The sequence below is a fragment of the Podarcis liolepis genome (assembly GCF_965112155.1).
Source record: "Podarcis liolepis genome assembly, chromosome: 3".
NCBI classification, from domain to species: domain Eukaryota; kingdom Metazoa; phylum Chordata; class Lepidosauria; order Squamata; family Lacertidae; genus Podarcis; species Podarcis liolepis.
Genome location: NC_139557.1, coordinates 45,170,182 through 45,190,776, shown reverse-complemented (window position 1 = coordinate 45,190,776; position 20,595 = coordinate 45,170,182). Strand labels below are relative to the sequence as shown.

Sequence of the window (20,595 nt, the reverse complement as noted above, 5' to 3'; positions counted from 1 at the left end):
TAGGTGTGTCAGGGATTGTTGCCTAGAAATAATGGACTTGTAAGCTTAATTTTCCATAAGACTTGCTGGGCTGTTGATGTTTTGTCCCCCGAGCACAGGCCCTGCTATTCAGTACAGTATAGTGCTAGAGGGCCACAACCCTGAGTATTTTCATGCCGTTTTCAAACTATTCCCAACACCCTTGAAAACCTATTTCTCTCCTCGCTCTAACAAAAACTGATGTAGCTCCATCTAACTGGGAAAAGGTTTTGTTGCTGTTGTTGTTGATCAGCACACTTTTATTTGTTTTAGTTACAGGTAGGTAGCCGTGTTGGTCTGCCTAGTCGAAACAAAATAAAATAAAACAATTCCTTCCAGTAGCACTTTAGAGACCAACTAAGTTAGTTACTGGTATGAGCTTTCTTCTTAGCTGGTCTCCAAGGTGCTACGGTCACGACTGGACCTAATGGTCAGGGGTCCCTTTACCTTTTAAGGTGCTACTGGAAGGATTTATTTCATTTTATTTTTTATTTTGTTTTGTTTGTTTGTTCGGAAGTAAGTCCCAATGGGATGTTCCCAGTGCTTTAAAGCCCAAACGCCCTGCAGCCGCCGCGTTTCTCTTTTTATGTAACACAAACCCGGCTTTTGAGGGACTTGGCGCAAAAACCCCGCGCAACTTCAGCCTACAGCGAAGGAGAGGAGGGAAATCCTAGTTATGCCAGTGCGCAACGCTCTGAAGAGTGTTGCTACGAAGGTAAGTCGCCGTGCATGCTGGGATGAGTAGTTTTTGTGCGTGTGTGTCTCTGCAAGAGGCGGGTGAAAAAGCAAAGGCCGAGACCATCCCTCCTCCGCCTTGGTTTGTCGCCGGGAGATGACGCGGCGTATACACGGGGAAAACGAAAGTCGCTCTCCTTCCCCACGTGTCGCGCAGCAGCAGCGGGTGGCGGAGGGCGCTAGCTGGCTGCTTCCGCGCGCGCACGCCCACCGCCCGTTACCTGGGTCCCGGGGCGGAGGGGAGCTGCTCCGGGAAAGCCGAGGCAATGGAGCACCTGCGTCTCAGCCTGGCGGCTCCGCTGCAGATGGTCGCGCAGAGGAACGAGAGGAGCAGCGGCGAGCTCAGCAGGTTCCTCGCCAAACAGGTGGGAGAGCAACAATAGCGGCGGCAGCGGCGCCCTCTTCGCCCTCCGCAGTCGTGGGGGGAGGGCGGTGATGGACATGGAGCTGGGGGAGGGGGCAGCCAGGCAGCCTTTGCCTGGGGCTGGCCGTCCATCTTCGCTGGCTCGACCCCCCTCCCCGCGCGCGCCGTTTCTTCAAAGTGCCTTGTGGGCGGAGGGGGTGATCTGGCTGGAGAAGGAGAGGGAGCAGAGCTGGGTCTTGCCTTCTTTGTTTTCTCATGGTGGCGGGAGGTGGGGAGGAAAGGAGGCGAGATTGCGGCACAGTCCCCTCCATGAGCCTCCCAGCGCTTTAAAAGCCCCAAGCAGAGTGGAGATGGTTTAAATTTGTAAAGAGACTCTCTGGATCGCCGAGCAGCTTCGTCTGTTTGTATTGCCTGTTGTTTTTTTATTTTTGTTTTTAAGAATCTACTTTGGCACAATCCTATCTGTTTACTTAAAGTGTTGTGTTTTGTTTTCCCAACTGCAAGGAAATGCTGCCTTGTTCAAATGTATATCCATACTTGGAAGATTTCTCACTTCGTTGCTGTAAAGTTGATACTTCTCTGCTTACAAATTTGCAATACTATACACATACGCCTCCACCATTGAGTTTGGGTAGTTGAAAAATACTGTTAGCCCCTCCTGTAAATGAATTCTTATACCACTTAAAGGATTGTGTGTGTGTGTGTGTGTGCGCGCGTGCGTGCAGGGCCGAAACTAGTCTTTCTGTCACCAGGGCAAAGACCCAGTTCGGCCCCCCCCCCCAATACATTTGTTCATAAAGGTCATGACAAGTAGTTTGAAAGAGGCTGGAGAAGAGTTAAGTTTCTCCAAATAGTAAAATTTTCTGTGTGTATCTGGCTTTCATTCAACCTCAAAAGAGTAATAGATCATTTGAGGAATTCTAAGAAGTATTATGACTATGATCAAAGGGAAGAGATACTGACACACACACCCCTTTGACTATGGCCGGTGTGTGTTTGTTTGTTTGTGTATGTAGGTACTTCTAGTCCCATTCAAAAAACTTCTAATCATGGAGAAATAAATTATTTTGGTAATCTGCACGAACAAAAAGATTTAGGACTGATTCAGTCTGTTGCAAACGTTGTAAGTGGAAAGCACATCAGTATGTGGCAAAATATGAAAGTCTTGTGTAGGTCCCCATGTCTCAGATCACATACATGATATACAATATTTGCATATCAAAATGAATGCATGTATTGTATGGTTATGGAGCCTGAGACTGCTGGTGATTTTCACTATTTACTCCATCCTCAACAAACTTCTTTTTGTGTATTAAAAGAGAGACTAATGTTTGAAGGCCTGTGGATTACAAAGCTCTGTAAAGATGAGGGGTCATAATTCAATTTTAGTATAGCATTTTAGTTTCTCTTCATACTGGCATTAACTCTTTAGTAAATTTGCAGTTGCTTAATTTGGAGCTTAATTTGGCTTGCTTTAAAATTAAACACTATTAATATAAGGGGGAGCTAATTTAACTAATATCTTGTTTGCAAGAAGCACAGTCAGTTCTATTGTTCTCAATTTGAAACTATATCTATCCACAGTCTGCAAATAATTTTTTTTCAATGCTATGCTGTACGATACTGAAATCTTTAAATGTTTCTTTGATAATCCTTTAATCTTCCTGCCACACCAGTGTGAGTGTGAGTCACCACACCCTTGTGAGAACCACTGTGCTAGAATTTAGGTGGAAATCTAAGTTTAGGTAATTTTTAATTGATGAAATAGTAGTATGCTAACAGCAATAACAAAACAGAGGTTGTGCCTGCAGCAAAAATTAGTTTAATTAGAAATATTCCCAACCGGTAAAATACTGTTCTTCCCCCCTAATCATACATTCAGATGGGGCAAACAGATTTCAAGCTTTGTAGCAAATTGGTTACAGCAACAACAAATTATTTTTACAGCTTGCTTAATCCATCTCTCATTGTTTTACTATAGAGCTTGAGCAAACATTTGGGCAAAGGTTATCTGCTCTCTTTGGACCACAGAGTGCTGTTCTTGTTTACAAGGGCCCCCTTGTTTTATGTAGCACTTTTCTGAGTAGCTACATCCCATCACTGTGATCCAAATGCAATTTGCAGTGTTGTTTCAGGAAAATATATCTCATTGGGTACAAAACCTTCCATCAGATTTGTACCATAGTGTTTAAAGAGAACTGATTCATGTGCCCGCTGAAAAGTAGTTCATTAGAAATGATTTTACAAGGTTGGAATTTGTTTTGGGGTTTTTTTTTGTCAAAAGATTCAAAGATTTTCAAGGAATGAAAATAAAAGTTATCTCCATCTTTCCTAATTCTGTTATGTTACTCTTTGTAGGGCTAGAAATTTCTTCCCTAACTACTGTCCTTGGGACTCTTTAGATTAAGCTGTCATAGATCTTTAGGCACTCATTTTGTACAATACAGTGGTACCCCGCAAGACGAACGCCTCGCAAGACGGAAAACCTGCTACACGAAAGGGTTTTCTGTTTTGGAGGCGCTTCGCAAAACGAATTTCCTTATGGGCTTGCTTCGCAAGACGACAGCCCATAGGGAAATCTCCGGGACAGCGAGGAAGCGCAGCGCGTCTTCCCCACTGTCCTCGGACCTCCCCCCCCCCCGCCTGGCTTCGGAACGAATCTCCGATGCCGGGCGGGGGGGGGGACGCCTCCTCCCGCCACCCGGCATCGGAACGAAGCTCCGATGCTTGGCGGCGGGGCGGGGACACCTTTTCCCGCCACCCAGCTTCGGATGGCTTTCCTGAAGACTTGGGGTGGGAGGAGGGTTTTCCTTCCCACCGCCAACATTCACCGCCAACTGTTCTAAATGTTGGCGGTGGGGAGGAAAGACCCTCCTCCCACGCAAGCCCCGGGAACAGAGGGAAAGCACTGCGTGCCTTCCCCTCTGTTCCCGTACCTGTCCTGAAGGCTTGCGGTGGGGAGAAAAGCCCTTCTCCGCACCGCCAGCCTGGCAAGCAGTTTCCCTAGGAACGCATTAATTGATTTTCAATGCATTCCTATGTGAAACCGTGCTTCGCAAGACGAAAAACTCGCAAGAAGAAAAAACTTGTGGAACGAATTAATTTCGTCTTGCGAGGCACCACTGTACTTTGACTGGGGTGGGAAACCCATAACCCTCCAGATGTTGAGTCCCATTAGCTTCCACCAGCATGGCCAGTGCTCAGGGATGATAGGAACTGGAGTCCATCTGGATCCCCATCCATGTTCTAAGGGTTTCTGTGTTGAATTTCTAAGAGCCTAGAGAGGCCCACTATATTTATAAGCCAAATTCCTATATTTGTAATCTTGAATTAAAAAAAATGAGGAGAGGGGTTGTATTCCTTATGTAGTGTACACTGATCACTTGGTTTATTGGAGTCAGAAGGTTGTTAGAGACATGGGATACTGCCCCCTCCCCAATTCCAAGGCAAATGGTGTTTGCAATTGTTCATGTGTATGACACAGTCTGATACCACCCTATAGTAAAGTCACATTGTATTTTCTTTCTTTTTTAATTCATTTAGAAATGTAGCCTGTCTTGTCATGGTAATTCAGGGTGGGTTAGAAAAACACTTTAAAACTATTTTATATTTTAGGAACAAGGAAGGGTGGAATTGGCAGTTTGCTTTCCTTAAAGGAGCTGTAAATTAACTTTGTGCACATTTTTGTTTCTTTTTGCGTGATGGCATGCCTGGCAGCGACCATCAATTTAAAGGTCTGCAAGAAAAGTAACTTTAAGTTTTTAACAGCTTATAAGGAGCAACCCAACAAGCATGGCTGCCAGTCACTCCTTTTAGAAAGGCTTGTATGGCAGTTCCAAGTCTCTCATAGTAGAATGACTAAAGGAGGAACAGCAGAAATGTTTATGTTACACTAAGTGTAAAATACCTTTCCCTCCCATTCTTGCCTTCTTCAGCTCTTCCTCCTAGCTTTATCCTTTTTGTTGTACTTCTAAGGCAGTTTTCTTCAACCTTGGATTCCCAGATACTGTTGGACTTCAACACCCATCATCCACAGCCAGCTTAGGCAATGGTCAGGAATGATGGGAGTTGTAGTCCAACAATATCTGGGAATCCAAGGTTGAAGAATGTTGCTCTAAAGTCTCTTCTATACACAACTTGACTTGTACTGCAGTAGAATGCGGGGGGGGGGTGATCACTCTTTACTGAGCATCTCTTTGTTTTCAGATCTGGAGTCAGCAGGACCGTCAGTGCATCCTCAGTGCCTTAGCACAGTTACTGTTGGATAAAGAATGCACACTCCTAATTGGCCGTCAGTTTCGTCCAATCTTGCTCGATTTGATGGAAAGAAATGCAGAAATAATTAAATCCAGTGGCCAGATCAACCATGATCTTCATGAGAGACTCTGTGTGGCAATGAGCAAACTTATTGGTGATCATCCAGATGTGATGCCGTAAGTCAGTAGATGTCTGGGATTAAGTTTTGCTTTCATGGGGAATTGATTGGTGGACAAGCTGAGGGTTGGTGCACATGGCAGCCAAGCATGGTAGCCAGTTCAGGTTGGATTTACATTCATACAGTCATGAGTAGTGAGCCCAATTTCCATGATCCAGATCCCTTTTTGAGGTGTGCTGCAGGAATTTGCAATTGTGCATACCTTTTGTATCACATGTCAAGGGTATCTGCTTGGCTAATTGTTTTAAACCAAGGCCTTGTATTCTATTACATGCTCAATTCAGCAATTACTGAATAGCAACTAAAGCTGCTTATGGGTGCACATTCACTTGGAAGTGAGCCATACTTTTGACTAAAAATGCATAGGATTGGACAATAAGGGTGATGAAACCCAGGCTTCAGTTTAGAGGAAAACAAAGATTGAATGGCAGTTAGACCTGCATCTTCTTTAACATAAAGGGGTGTGGATGTGTGTATTTGCTTCAGTGAGAGAGTTTTAAGTGAAAGCTGCTTTTGACAGATGCCCGTATTAGATTAGAAGTAACACTTTTATCCAGGGAGTTTTGAGTAACATGCATGCTGTTCCTATCTTGCTACTAGTGAGATCAGAGCTGGGTCTACATCAAGTGTCTTCAGGCTATTGTTTGAATGTCAAGTCCAGAATACTACTTCCAACCAGTTGTCCCTACCCCACCCCACTCACAGAGCTGGCAGGCTGACCTTAATCTCTGATAAACTAAGGAACTGAAAAAAGTGGTGATGGATTTCAATTTCCCCATTTTTATTAAAACGCAACTTGCTGAAAAGAAGACCATAACTTTTCTTAGGGCCTATTTTTTTTCCAATTTCTTTCCAAGTTCAGAAAAGCTTAGCAGTCTTATTTGTGTCAGGACTTTAATAGGTAAGCATCTGCTTTATCAGATGAGTTAAAACCTCGCTGTTCTAGCTACTGTACATTTACATTTGCTTTCAATATCTTCATTTCATGTAGATTTGCTTTGAGATACTTTAAGGATACTTCACCAGTGTTCCAAAGACTGTTTCTGGAGAGCTCAGATACAAATATGGTTCGATATGGGCGACGACGAATGAAGTTAAGGGATCTCATGGAGGCAGCCTACAAATTCCTCCAAAAAGAACAGGCTGTATTCAGAGAGTTATGGGACTGGAGTGTGTGTGTCCCTTTACTGAGGAGTCATGATACTTTAGTTCGATGGTAAGTTTAATTTTCGTTTAATTTTATATGTCACTTTCAGTGTGTAGTGGGGACTATTTTATTTCTGTCTTACTAATACCTCATGGGGAAAGTAGGGTACAGCAATAAGGGCAGAGAATGACTTGGCCACATTTGAGTTGGATTTGAAACCTACAGTATGGTTACTGGACTACATTAGACCTCTTATTGACAAAAAGAGCAGTTTCTTGCAAGAGGTTGAGGCTAAAATTGCCAGAGTCAAATATGAAGAAAGATTGATTTGGTCATATTGGGTGTATTTTCTTCGAACCTACTACTACTCCTCAATTTTCAGGCCCAGGGGCTGACATTAACCCCACACTAAATTGTGAGACCTACATCCAATTTCTTTGTTTTTTGTCCTGTTCCATCACTCTTCTCTTACAAATGCAATAACCATAAGGCAGAATGAAAATGGTGGTAGTGCCATTGGTGTGGCCTACTTTAAGTTGGCACATAGACCTGTGCATCAGTGGCCAAATCATTTATTGAAGACCAGTGATCAAACTGAGACCATTTGAAGGGACAGGATAGCCTTTTGTTGTCCTTCTCTGAAAGAAACCTAGTTCTATAGACTTTAAGATGTAACAGTACTTGAGCTGTCTTCGCTTCTTAGGTATACTGCCAGTTGTCTCGCACTGGTTACGTGCATGAATGATGAGCATCGGTTATCCTTCCTGAAGAAGATATTTAATCCAGAAGAGTTAATACATTTCAGACTTAAGTAAGTTTCCCCCCAAGAAGTCTTTGTGTGTGTGTTTTCAGTTAATATTTTACATGGTAGATTTGTCTCCCATTTGTTCAAAACATTGAAAGATGCACATTTTTGACTGATAGGCTACTGGAGGAATCACGGATGCAGAATGTTGAGTGTGCCCTTGTCTTGGCCAACCCAGACGCAACCTTTTGGAACAAAGAAGAGGAATTGCGGTACACTCAGGGAGAACTCGTATCTGCTGACCTCTCTGCAAAGGTTGTAGCAGTATGTGGTGTTCTGCTCCCTAGACAACAGTTTGGACCAGGAGAAAATGTAAGTAAAGGACTGATACGTAAATTAAATTCTTTGGCGCTGATCCTGATCTACCTTTTGCCTACCCCAGCTCTAGGAGATTTCTCTCTGAAAAGAGAGGAATCCTGGGCCTTTGTTTCCCTCAAAATTTCTACGTAGTGCTACTTTGATGCATTTAAGCATTGATTAAAATCCTGTCCTTCAGTTTTAAGACAAAAACAAACAAACATATTTTGTGTAATAGTTTCTGCAAAATAGTATCCTTCCCTTTATAGATGGAATACACTTTACAGTTTAAGAGCAAGAGCCTTTGAAATCTCCGGTCCCATTCCTGATCCATTCCTCTGTGTGTGTGTTTTCTCCTCCCTTTTTGATATCCACAGGCTTGGATGTTAAGTAACATAGAAATCATGGTCTCATTTATCTGTATGAAGTATGCCAAAGGGGATAAGACAGTTCTTTCCATACAGCTCTCTTTGTTACCAAACAGTCTGCTTCAGAAGGATTCTGAGTGTTGGTGAAAATCACCTTGTACCTTTCTGACTGGTGAGAATCTCTGCTAGATCCTAAGGCAGAGATATCACTGTGATCTGACAATAGTGTTTAATACGTGGAGCAAAATACCTTACTTTCTGTCACTCCAGGTATGCAGCTGGCACTCCATGTATTCTGATGTCTTAACATAGGGCAATTTCATACATAGAAACATATGAAGAACACAACTTCAAACATAAGTGAAATTCTGAACATAAGTTGAATAAAATTATGCTCTAGAGACTTAATAGGCACAGCTAAAAATCATACAAGAATGGCTCTCTACAAAGTAGAAAGATTTTTAAAGTGTCACTATTAGTCTTACTAATAATATAGGAAAAATGACCAACTATAAGTTTCACAAAATAGCCTGTTGGGTTTTGCTTTTTTTTTTAACTGAAGATTCCTTAGTGTGTGTGGTGCAATTGCCTGGTTTGGGCCGGTGTACTGTATATGTATTTAAGATGAATCACAATTTTGAGCATATGCTAAAGTAAGCTGTATCTTCGAAATAACAATAATAAAATGATACATTAACTTGTCATTAAACATGGCCATTGTCCCTCTTCTGGTTAAAACAGCAGCTTCAGAGGGGTGATTGGTCCATATTTATCTCATCCCCCTGAAGCTGCTATTTGTTCCTGAAGGTACTATTGCAGTAAATGGCACCTTGGAGCAGGGTAAGTGGAACACTTAAGTTTGGTGGGAGGAAGAAAGTGCAAGGGTTTAAATCCCCCTTTAAAAATGGGGGTGGAATGGGGACATGGGTGTGTGTGGCTCTGGGATGCGTAAAAAATGGTAGCTTAGCAAATTTGTAACTTGTATTTCACATTTCTCCATAGTACTTTCACCCAGTATTACCAGTTGAAAGCATTGCCTTCTCTTGTCTCAGCAGGAGACCATCCTGAACCAATTTGTGTTGGTGAAATCTTCCTGCACAAATCTTCAAAATCTCGCTATGGCTGTAGCTTCACAAAATGCAGTGTTACTCGAAGGACCAGTAGGTTGTGGCAAAACGTATCTTGTTGAATACTTGGCAGCCGTTACGGGAAGGATAAAGCCACCTCACATTCTAAAAGTCCAGCTAGGAGATCAGACTGATAGTAAGGTAATGGAAAAGGCATTTTAGTTTTCACTTGCAGTTTTTTATTACAAAGTTAATTGCCTTGCAGAAACTGGCTGCGTTCAGATGTAATGATAAGCCAAAAACCATGTCTTACTATGGAATTAGCAATGTGCACACTTCAGAAATCCCTCTTGCTGCATTCCTTCCCTAGTAAAACATGAGCAAGACTATAGATTACTGGGATGCCTGAAGCAGCCACTATTCAGGCTTTGCTTTAGGTCATGGGTTGTTTGGTGAGGGTTATCTCACTGGCTCAAACACCACAGTAATCCAAAATCATGATTTTTGCTCCCTCTCATACTAAGAGAGCACAGCAAGAATGATTTGGCAGTGCTTGTTCCCACTGAGCTTATCATAGCTGCTGAAGCTATATCTGGCAATATTTATATTTGGTAGCGTACCCAGTATGGAAGAAAGCAAATAGAAATAAATACATACCTCAGAAACCTTATCGTTCAGTAAATATTTGAAGACACTTTGTAAAGTTATATGGACATTATTTAAAAATCTTGCTTGCTTTTTCTTCTTTGTAGACCTTACTGGGCATGTATCGTTGTACAGATGTACCAGGGGAGTTTGTGTGGCAACCTGGGACCCTGACCCAAGCAGTCAGCAAAGGGCACTGGATACTCTTGGAGGATATTGATTATGCTCCTCTGGATGTGGTATGTAGCTGTGCTTTCTAGAGGTAGTCCATAAATACCTGGGGTGAGAGGCACAGGTATCTTTTTTGGAAGTCATGTTTTGTAACCAAAGCAAAGGAAACTTAAGGGCACTGGATAAAAGAAAGCAAAAGTTCTCCCCAAAAAGTTATCATGGTTCTCAATTCCCAGTGTATTTTCTTCTTCGTGGGCAGTGATTTTTGGGGACACTTGTTACAAACTACTGAATGGATCCTGTCTGTATCTGCTATTCACTGGTTCTCTTATACACCCACCTCCCACAATATAGAACTGGAATGTATATGTAAAAGGCTGCTTATTGGGAATGAGATTTCTAACATTTCTTGTAACATATTTGGTCACCAGCAGAGGTGAAACACATTGTTTCATGCACTGTCTGACTGCTGTTAAGTCTTTTTGGTTGTTGTCATTGATATAAGGTGGGGAGCCTCATGCGTGAGAACATGGCATTACAATGAAGCTTCCTTAGATTTTTTATTTTTTTTCTACTGCTATAGCACCACATTCTATGTATGTCCTGCCCAAAAGCAATTTTGGGAAGGGTTCAATGAGTTAAGGTGAGAAAGTCCTGTTATATGAGTGGGATTCTTCCTGTGGTTCTCTACATCCTGGTCATTGAAATTGTATTCTGTGGGTTTTTTTCCTTATTGCTTAGATCTCTGTATTGATTCCTCTTCTGGAAAATGGAGAACTGTTGATTCCTGGGCGAAGTGACTGTATAAAAGTAGCTCCTGGGTTCCATCTTTTTGCAACGAGAAGGTAGACTGTGTAGTTTTGTTAACACAAGGAAAACTCTTAGCACATGAATTCTTTTGGCAGTGACTAGACAATAGTCATAAATATAGGAATGGGGGGGGGGATCCAGAATTTAAATTGTGTGCGTATATAAAGGTGACATGATTTTTGAATTATAAGTATATGAGCACTCCTTTGCTTTTTCTTTTGCAATTTTCCATATTAAGAAATAGAAAATCATCTCCTGGAAAATGATAGCTAGGAGCGTGAGATTATTTTGAAACCTAATACAACTCTTTCCCCTGGAATATAAGTGAAAACTAAGCTTGATAAGAGGAGTTACCAAGCAGCCATAGGGAAACATCATCACTTGGCCTTAATCTGTAATATGCAGATAGTAACGTCCTGTCTTTACGCTTATTGACATTATACATGTATGAAGTGCTTTGCACATAGAACATGCTTTTTGTTGTTTTGCTTAGCCTGCGGGATACAGCTGCCCTATAAGCAATTACTTAGCATTTCATTATTTAAAGACTGTAAAGTGGAAGAATGACAATTGGACAATTGTAGATGGTGAATTCATGTTTCTTGTATTGATGATGTTGGGACTTTGATTCCCTTAGCTGGTTGTAGAGCTGCAGTGAAGGAGCCTTACAGAACCCTTGAACTTATTCTGTTCTGCACTATAATACTTCTAATGCTTCAATTAACTTGTTCTTTGATTTTTAATCTAGACTCTTCAGTTATGGTGGTGGTTGGTACAAACAGCAAAACAGCCATGCTGCTCTTCTAGATAAATACTGGACAAAAATTAAGCTGAATAATATGCCTAAAGTTGAACTCAGAGAGGTAAATGGTATCAGAAAGAGAACTCTTACTTTGTGAACTGATGTCAAAGAGTTTTCATTTAAAAACAAATGAAAGTAGTCCTGATTTTTGTAGAAGAGGTTGAAACTGTGTCCATTCCCTTTTCCCCACATGGCTGTGAGGAAAAGTTTAGAAGCACCTGTGTTTGGTTAACCATGGTTTCTTGTGTTGTCCGAGCCAAAAAACTGGGAGGGAGTTAGTCTTATTTACATCTCACCAAACCATAGTTTAGCATGATGTCCAAACACAATCCTTGACATGAAAGAAGTTTGTATCCATTCCATAATGGAATGCTTGCTTGCTCGCTTTGTGCTTCTGCAAGAGATTGACGTTGCTGGATTGACTTAACCCAACTGTCCAGCCATGACTTCATATGAAATCATCTTAAATTGTTATTGCCATTTCCTCAGCGTAGTATAGCCTGCAGGTTTCCCATATGCATCTTGTTGACCACAGTGAGAACAAAAAACCTGGACTAGATGGGCCATTTGCCCAATCCACCAGGTTCATCTTACCGACTGACATTTCTATCTAGCAAATGAAGCCTAAGATAAATTAAGAGCATTACTGTATTTTACAGTGTAATTGTCATGCAAAGAAATTTTCCTTTAAGAGAATTTCAAAGTAAAATTTGATGGTAGGCACTACCCCATGGGACCAGTCTAGGCAATTGTGCAGACTGTAAATGTATCAAATATCTGGATTTTAAGACCATTGTCTGCATAGACAAAACTCAATGAGTTATATAATCCTTGGAACACTGTGAAATATTTACTTTAGCTAATGTTACTTTGCTTTTCAGATTCTTCAGAGGAGGTATCCTAAACTTGCTGTAGTAATTGATCGCTTGTTAGAAATTTATGTTGAGCTTACTGGTGATAAACATCTATTGCAAAGCCGTATTGCAGACGATGAGAACATAATGGAAGACGCATCACACTTAACCGAAAACAAAAAAAGCCTGAGCTTAGAAGGCAGAGAGTTATCTCTGAGGTATTTTAATATGCAATTAAGCTGATGGATATTTGAGTTTGGGGGAGGCAAATTATCTTTGGACTACTGCTCTCTAGTGTGTTGGAGGCCATTTGCTCTGGTCTTAATTGAAATTCCTAGTGAGAAAGCCTTAATTGAATGAAAATGTGGTGAGTTGGCGCTTAAAAAAAATAGCCATGCAATTAATGAAGCGAGACTAGCGCTTTTAGCAGTGTTAAATGAAGGACTACTGTTGAGCTGCTTCACATCACTTCTTTTCTTGTGTTAGGGACTTGCTGAATTGGTGCAACAGGATCGCTTACAACTTTGATAGTTCTTCTTCCTCTACTGCATTGAATATTTTTCATGAGGTACGTGTCAAACTGTTCCCTGTTTTTTAGAGTGATGTTGACCTATTCCTTAAAATGTAAAAACCAGGTTGCATTTGGAATATGAACAGGGGGCTGGTTCTGGTGTTGGAAATTTTCCTTGAGGGTCAATCTAACTAGACCTGCTGCTTCACAATGGGTGATTCACAGGAATGGTTGCATAAATCACACTAGGAAGAGGCAGCTGTTGTTGGGGACATGCCAGGTCCCACAGCTGTTACACCAGGAATTCCATTATGAAGAGAGCTGAAATGTCTGAATTGGCTCATTCTCGTTTTCCTCGTGGAGGCATACTAGTGATACATTGCATGAAGCGCAGTTGTATATTTTGACTACAGTGAACTCAGGTATGGAAGAAAAGTAGAATCTCTGATTAAATATCAAATTAACTTGAACTTCCTCTCTCTCTCTCTCTCTCTCTCTCTCTCTCTCTCTCTGTCTCTCCTTCCTGCCACTCTACTTTGACAGGCATTGGATTGTTTCACAGCTATGCTGTCCAAGCAAGAAAGTAGACTGAAGATGGCAGAAATAATTGGAAGCCAACTGAACATTTCCAAGCATAAGGTAGACTGGAAGAGTTCACACACGTACTGCATTGTGTAATAAATACCCCTTTCGTCAAGGAGGGGGGGAAATAGTTTCATTTCCCCTTCACTGCCAAGAAATAATTAAATGATATAACTGGATAGTGTCCACTCTTGTTTTTCTTCTGAAAGAAGAAAGCCACATGTAACATGGCTGAAATTGGGTGTAGGGATCATGCACATGCACATCGCCACTGGTGCAAGATTCCATTGCCTGATTTGAGGCAGCAGCTCCCCTCCTGCAACCATAGGCTTCACTAGGAGGCGCCCAACCCTTTAGAGGGAAAAGGTGGCTGCAGGGAGGAGGAGTGAAAGAGAAAGTTTGGTTGCATGAGCTGACTTCTGTTCATGTAACCACTGAATACAGCCCAAAGGCCTTGTTCTCACATCACCATAGTTAATAGTTCACTGTAACCATGGTGATCTTGGTCATTTGAATCCTGTCCACTCACACTTGGAGGAAGCAAGTGTTATGTTCAAATGAGGGGTCATAGTTTGTTTTGTTCCCGGCAAATTACTGTAGCTAAGGTTGTTCTTGATTTGCTGATCATGGTTTGAAGCAAAGCAAACCATGGCCTCTGGTTTAGACATAATGCTAAGCAGGGACTGTGGTCTGCCTGCTCCCTGCTATCATGAGGAGAGGGGGGAAAACATACAACCCAGAAAGGCACATTCACAATAAACTATTTACTATGCCTTACTGTGATGTGCAAACTGGACTTGTGTCTTAACTTTCAGTTGTACAGTGGTACCTCGGGTTACATACGCTTCAGGTTACAGACTCCGCTAACCCAGAAATAGTACCTCGGGTTAAGAACTTTGCTTCAGGATGAGAACAGAAATCGTACTCAGGCGGCGTGGCAGCAGCAGGAGGCCCCATTAGCTAAAGTGGTGCTTCAGGATAAGAACTGTTTCAGGTTAAGAACAGACCTCCGGAACGAATTAAGTACTTAACCCGAGGTACCACTGTATTGCACAACTGCATATGGCAAAGGACTACATCATGTGTTTCTTTTTAGTAAGCTGAGTTCAGTATGTATGCTCTTTATTTATTTACTCTAGACTGAATACTACTGTCAACTTTACAAACCAGAAATTGCAATAAGGGAGCAAGAGGTCTCTGTGGGAAGAGTCCAGCTCTTACGGAAGCAAATTCATGCGCTTCTTGTGCAAAGGTATTGATGTGTTTGTTTGTTTGTTTGTTTATATTTTAAAATTACTAAGCCACCCTTCAACCAGATGGCTTACAGGTTGGTGTACAATAGTGCACTTTTAAAATGTGCTTCTAACTTTAAAATTCCGTGCCAGCATTTTTAATGATGTCTCATTTAGGTGTTCTTTTGAAACCTGGTAATAGCGAGAGATTATATTTGTAGAATTAGTGAATCAAATGCATTTGGAGATGTTTAGCACGTAGCATTAGAGTATTGCTAACAGGAGATTTTACCCTTTCATGTATTGGCAGAAAAAAGCAGACCTTTGCTCCCACACGTCCATCATCCATATTAATTGAACAGCTGGCTGTGTGTGTCGACAAAGGAGAGCCTGTGTTATTGGTGGGTGAAACGGGGACAGGCAAAACATCTACTGTTCAATACCTGGCCCACATTACAGGTAAAATGTAGTATAATACGGGGACTTTGACCAGGATTCTAGAAAAGGTTTGAGAAGTGCTTCAGTATGTTTTCTGTGTTTTATTTCTTCAAGGGCACCGATTGAGGGTTATCAACATGAATCAGCAGAGTGATACTGCAGATCTCCTAGGGGGGTGAGTGTCTAATAATTCTGCAAATTGCTGTTGGGAGCTGCATCAACAAATCATTTTTTTCACCCGTGACTGCAGATCTTGTATTTAGTAGAAGTGTGCATGGACCCCATTCATAAGAGTTACTGCATTCGAAAATAGAGAACCATATGGCACAGAGAAAAGTACATAGAGCAACATGAAATGGGGTGTGGGATTCCACAGATGGGGTAATGACACTGTGCTTTGACTCGGTGCAGGGGAACCCCTACTCACTCTGATCTGACTCCTTAACTGACCCCCCCTCCCTACTATTTTAGTGTTATGCGTTGTGAGTTGCTGCCATGTGTGTTTCTCTAGATAGGCACTTTATATTAGGCAGAAGCAGATATACCGCTGCTCTTAGTGGGATGGCAAACAGATCTTTAAAAGTACGAGGAAGTAGAACAAGGAAAAAGGAATGTTCAGTCTTGGGGCAGGGAGAGATGTTGGAATGAGTGGTGCCATGTAGCTGTGCGATGAAATTTTTGACATTTTGTGTACCTGAAAAAAAGGGTAAGTTCTCTTATATGTTTCAGCTGGTCTCTAATTTTAAAGATGTTCAAGTCATCTGTTTAGTAAGGGTGTGCGGGGGCCACCAGATTCACCTTTTATCTGTTATCAGATCCGCTGAGGCTGGTTTGACTTTCACCTTGTCCTATCGTACTGAGCCTGATCTTGCCACATGTCGCTGCCAGAGTTTTCAATTAACATGTTACTGTTTGCCCAATTTACAGCTATAAGCCAGTGGATAACAAACTGATTTGGTTGCCATTGCGAGAGTCTTTTGAGGAGCTTTTTGCACAGACGTTCTCCAGGAAACAAAACCAGACTTTCTTGGGGCACATCCAGACATGTTACAGACAGAAGCGCTGGCATGATCTTCTCAAGCTGATGCAGCATGTACACAAATCTGCCATTAATAAGGATGCTAAAGAAAATGGTAAGGCTTCCAAGTTCTTAAAATGGGCTTCTGTTTGAGGACGGGCAGGGTAGAAATCAAATAAATAAAACGAGAGATTTAAGAAGAACTTGCATTCTTAAAGTTGGGTGGACTGTGCTTCAGTGTGCATTTGGCAAGGGAGATACAGTGTACCTCGGGTTACAGACTCCGCTAACCCGCAAGTAGTACCTCGGGTTGAGAACTTTACCTCAGGATGAGAACAGAAATCGCGTGGCGGCGGGAGGCCCCATTAGCTAAAGTGGTACCTCAGGTTAAGAATGGTTTCAGGTAGAACGGATCTCTGGAACAAATTAAGTTCATAACCAGAGGTACCACTGTACTGGGTGTGATTTTTCTTTAGAATTCAAATATGGAGAGATCAGCAGTAGAGGGGAAAAAGCAACTTTTCTGCAGTAAAAAATAGCATTTTCTGATACATGATCCAATATCATTCCTGAAGCTTAGTGGGTGTGAATCTGATCAGTGACTTAGGTGGGAGATGCTTGGGAGTCACAGTTAAGCCTTCCTGAACTATTTAATGAATAGTCAGATAAAAGGACAGAAAGAATTTAACATTCTCACACATCATCTTTGACTGAAGAGGTGAAGGTCTTGTTAAAGTTGTACAAACTTTATCCCAGCCTAATAATAATAATAAAAATATAAACTTGACTGCATTTTAAAGGGGGGAAGCTTATTGTTTTGTTTGTTACTATGTTATGTATTTTTGTGTTTTCATATTGTAAACTATCCTGTGGTCCTCAGTTGACAGGCAGTACAGAAATTTAATAAATAAATAAAGATAAATATAAAATACTGCTCTGAAGTGGAAAGAGATACAGTTTAAGTAACTAGCCTCCTAAGGCTGAATCCAGATGTGTTCAATAAAGATAACAGATTTGTGCGCATTATTTTGCTTAAACAGAGGAGGTGATTGCATATGTATTACAAATGACTGGAGCATTACTTGACCTCAAACATTACTCAGTCCATTGAATTCCAACTCATTCAGTTAATTCATTTTAATGTCCCTGTTCTGCTAGTAGGATTTAAATTTCATAAAATCACTGGTCTAAAGGTGATTGTTGGAATAACTGGACTTCCACCTCAGTTTACGCTATTCTCTTCAGAGCGGCTTATGTTATATTCAGAGTTGTTTTGCACTATGACAAATTCTATTACGTGATTTTATGAATTTGAATGTTTTTATCTTATCCTACATTTCACTATAGCTTGCCTTTTTTTTTGTAGGCTCACCATTGAAGGAAAAGTGGGAAGAACTTGGTATCCGCTTAGACCATGCAAAACAACAGATGAAGATGACAGAAAATGCTCTAGTTTTTGCATTTGTAGAGGTAGTCCTTTTGTGCATAAGAGCATATTTGTCCATAAGATGCATATTAAAGTTACTTTATTAAAATAAAGTTGCAGTTTGTTAAAGGTGCTGGGAATTACAGTTCTGTGAGGGGTAAATTGCAGTCCCCAGGTTTCTTTGGAGGAAGCAGTGTGCTTTCAAATGTGTGATGTGGATCACACACACACAGTTTCTGGGTTTTTTGCCTGTGGAGGCTGTCATTTGATTTCAGGCTAGCCAGGTTTCACTTAATGTCCTTGTGTGATGAGCACCTTTACTCCCCTTAGTCTTGGCTGAAAATGAAGGAGAAATAGATTTCCTTTGCAAGCCAGGAAGAATGAGTCCTCATTGAGGAAAAAAGTTAATGTTGCAAAGGGTTTGGTGCTAGGTAAAAAAAGTAGGTACAACTAGAAACACTTTAGAGGGGTTTGCAGATATTTAACAGTTATAGGGTAAAAGCAGTTAATTAAATGAGGAGCTTCCACCCCACCAACTTGCTTAAAAACAATGTAAAAGATGGAATTCTGCTTATACCACTGTGGAATTATCTGGTCCCTCTGACTATAAATGCAGTTTTCAAAACATAGTCCAAATAGAGGGCAGCACCAGATGCCTATCAAATGCTAATTTTGAGTCATTTTGTCTTGTTTTTTAGGGCACCTTGGCACAAGCAGTGAAAAAAGGAGAATGGATACTACTAGATGAGATCAATTTGGCAGCAGCAGAAACTTTAGAGTGTCTGAGTGGTTTACTTGAAGGATTATCTGGTTCACTGATATTGCTGGATAGAGGAGACACAGGTATTGTTTTTGTTTTTTGTTGCAGTAACTTTTCCTGATCTGCAGTGGTGTATTTTTTCAATTCCTTTTTTTAAAAAAATGAGAGGTTGAAGTTAATAGTTTCAAGTCATCTAAGTTCATTGACCCATAGATGAGCATATAAAGATGTGACAGACCCAAAAGCAAATTATTGGGAATGTAAATGAAATAAACTCAAGAAATTTGAGTATATAACCCACAATATAATCACCATTACGAGGAATTGTAAAAAAGATTATATTATTCATAAAGGAGGTGATGATCACTAAATATCCAAGCCCTTTATTTCTGATGCTCATAGAGCCTAGTTAATTTCTTTGCACTATATCTTGTAAACTTTGAGGCCAAACAGCACTGTAATTTGTTGGTTGTGCATTTTTTTCCTTGTAGAGCCCCTGGTACGTCATTCAAATTTTCGTTTGTTTGCCTGCATGAACCCAGCTACTGATGTTGGCAAAAGAAACCTCCCTCCAGGAATACGGAACAGGTAGATACAGAACGTACATTTTTACAAAACCATTTTAAAGCTGAGAAAAACTTGTAGCTCTTGAGGTGTGTGGCTTGCAGTAGCCTAGACTGTTGTACTTCTTTTGGTCTGTGTTGCATACATCTCTGATTGGCATGCAGTAGCTTAGGGATATGAGGGACCTGTGGCCAGCCAGTTTGTATTAAGACTCTTAACTCCCCATCCTCATCCCTGCTATAGCTGAAGCATGCTGGTGAGCTGCTATGTTGCAAAATACCTTTTGCTGCCAATCTCTGGAATAATAGACGTTGCACATTCTCTTTGAGGGCTGCCGTTGTCTTCAAGTGTCCTTTATGTCATCAGATTCAGAGTTGGATACTAGACATATATAGTGGTCTCATGGGAAAAATAAAAGGGAAATGATCTACATTGCTCTGTTGGCCATCTTCTGATTGTCAGCATTACATGTTAGCTACAAAACAGCTGGATAAAAGGCTGGTTGGGTATATGAGTGGATTTTATGCTCACTTTGATCTTTCATAGCCCATGCAGTCCAAATTAGCTAGGCAAGCAAGAGCTGATGGTAGCTTGTCAAGTGTTCATTAAGCACTAAATTCTACAGTTGCACTTTCATTTCCCCACTGAATTGCTCAACAGGTTTTGACTTACAAACAGTGTGACATCAGTGACAAATGCATGGTTTTATCACTGCCCCTGCAGAGCTCAAAATAATTCAGCAGCAGTATCATAGAAAACCCAATACCCTAGGTTTGAGTGTATAGCAGATGAAAGGATTCCAAAATTTACCTATGTTAAAAGCCTGCGTTTTTCCAGAAACAACTAATGCTCAGATAAGCCAATAGAAGTGCAATTTAAATATTTTTGCATGTTTTAAATTTTTTTATTTTTAATGGTATGTTTTAACTTTTGGGGTTGTATTCAGTGTAGCGCTAAGTAGTGCTTTGTGAGAGAAGAATTACTTCTGCTTGCATGGCAGGACATCTCTCCCCCCCCCTTCCCCTGTGTGTCCCCTAATCTGTTCTGGGGTTTCCCCAACTTTCTAGAAAGGTTTGGGGATGGCGGGGGCAGTGCTCCAAGACCAAAGGCAGGTGTTTTCCTAGGCTTGCTACCTGACTCCTTTTTAATTACAGCTCTTGGGGGTTGAACCTGGGACTTTCTCCATGCTGAATTATGTGATTTCTAAGTAATCTGCAAGCTTTCACCGAATGCTACTTTATTACTAGTCTTTAATTCAGTACGTTTGTAATTGGTTGTGATGTCGACAGGCTAGGGTCCGTGATCAAACATCAGACTTCGGTATCAATAAGCAGACAGATGTTTTACAATGTAATGTTGTCTTGTAGGTTCACTGAACTTTACGTAGAAGAGTTACAAAATGAAGGAGACTTGCAGATTCTTATCATGGATTATCTCAAAGGGCTAAATGTGAGCAAGAGCGTAGTGCAAGGGATCGTAAAGTAAGTTTTTGATGAACAGAAAGTACTGTATAAATTGTAAGATTTGATAAGAGTCTTTGGGAAAG

General features: G+C 41.1%; 1 protein-coding gene across 3 annotated transcripts in view; it reads left to right on the top strand.

The window, feature by feature from the left end:
* The first annotated feature begins 850 nt into the window (after positions 1–850).
* MDN1 (midasin AAA ATPase 1) overlaps positions 851–20,595 on the top strand; it is a 90,351-nt gene continuing 70,606 nt past the window's right edge. Inside the window, exons 1-20 of one of the 3 annotated variants that reach the window (XM_083497495.1) lie at positions 851–1,118; positions 5,324–5,550; positions 6,544–6,768; positions 7,403–7,510; positions 7,624–7,816; positions 9,225–9,437; positions 9,989–10,120; positions 10,794–10,897; positions 11,611–11,725; positions 12,546–12,736; positions 13,005–13,086; positions 13,573–13,668; positions 14,751–14,863; positions 15,154–15,302; positions 15,396–15,456; positions 16,209–16,414; positions 17,666–17,769; positions 18,424–18,568; positions 18,977–19,073; positions 20,417–20,530. In XM_083497495.1, the coding sequence (XP_083353621.1) occupies positions 1,020–1,118; positions 5,324–5,550; positions 6,544–6,768; positions 7,403–7,510; positions 7,624–7,816; positions 9,225–9,437; positions 9,989–10,120; positions 10,794–10,897; positions 11,611–11,725; positions 12,546–12,736; positions 13,005–13,086; positions 13,573–13,668; positions 14,751–14,863; positions 15,154–15,302; positions 15,396–15,456; positions 16,209–16,414; positions 17,666–17,769; positions 18,424–18,568; positions 18,977–19,073; positions 20,417–20,530 (2,774 nt within the window). In that variant the 5' untranslated portion in view covers positions 851–1,019. Of the gene's footprint in view, positions 1,119–5,323; positions 5,551–6,543; positions 6,769–7,402; positions 7,511–7,623; positions 7,817–9,221; positions 9,438–9,988; positions 10,121–10,793; positions 10,898–11,610; positions 11,726–12,545; positions 12,737–13,004; positions 13,087–13,572; positions 13,669–14,750; positions 14,864–15,153; positions 15,303–15,395; positions 15,457–16,208; positions 16,415–17,665; positions 17,770–18,423; positions 18,569–18,976; positions 19,074–20,416; positions 20,531–20,595 lie in introns of all 3 variants that reach the window. The other 2 variants (XR_014524693.1, XM_083497494.1) reach the window with 2 other exon arrangements.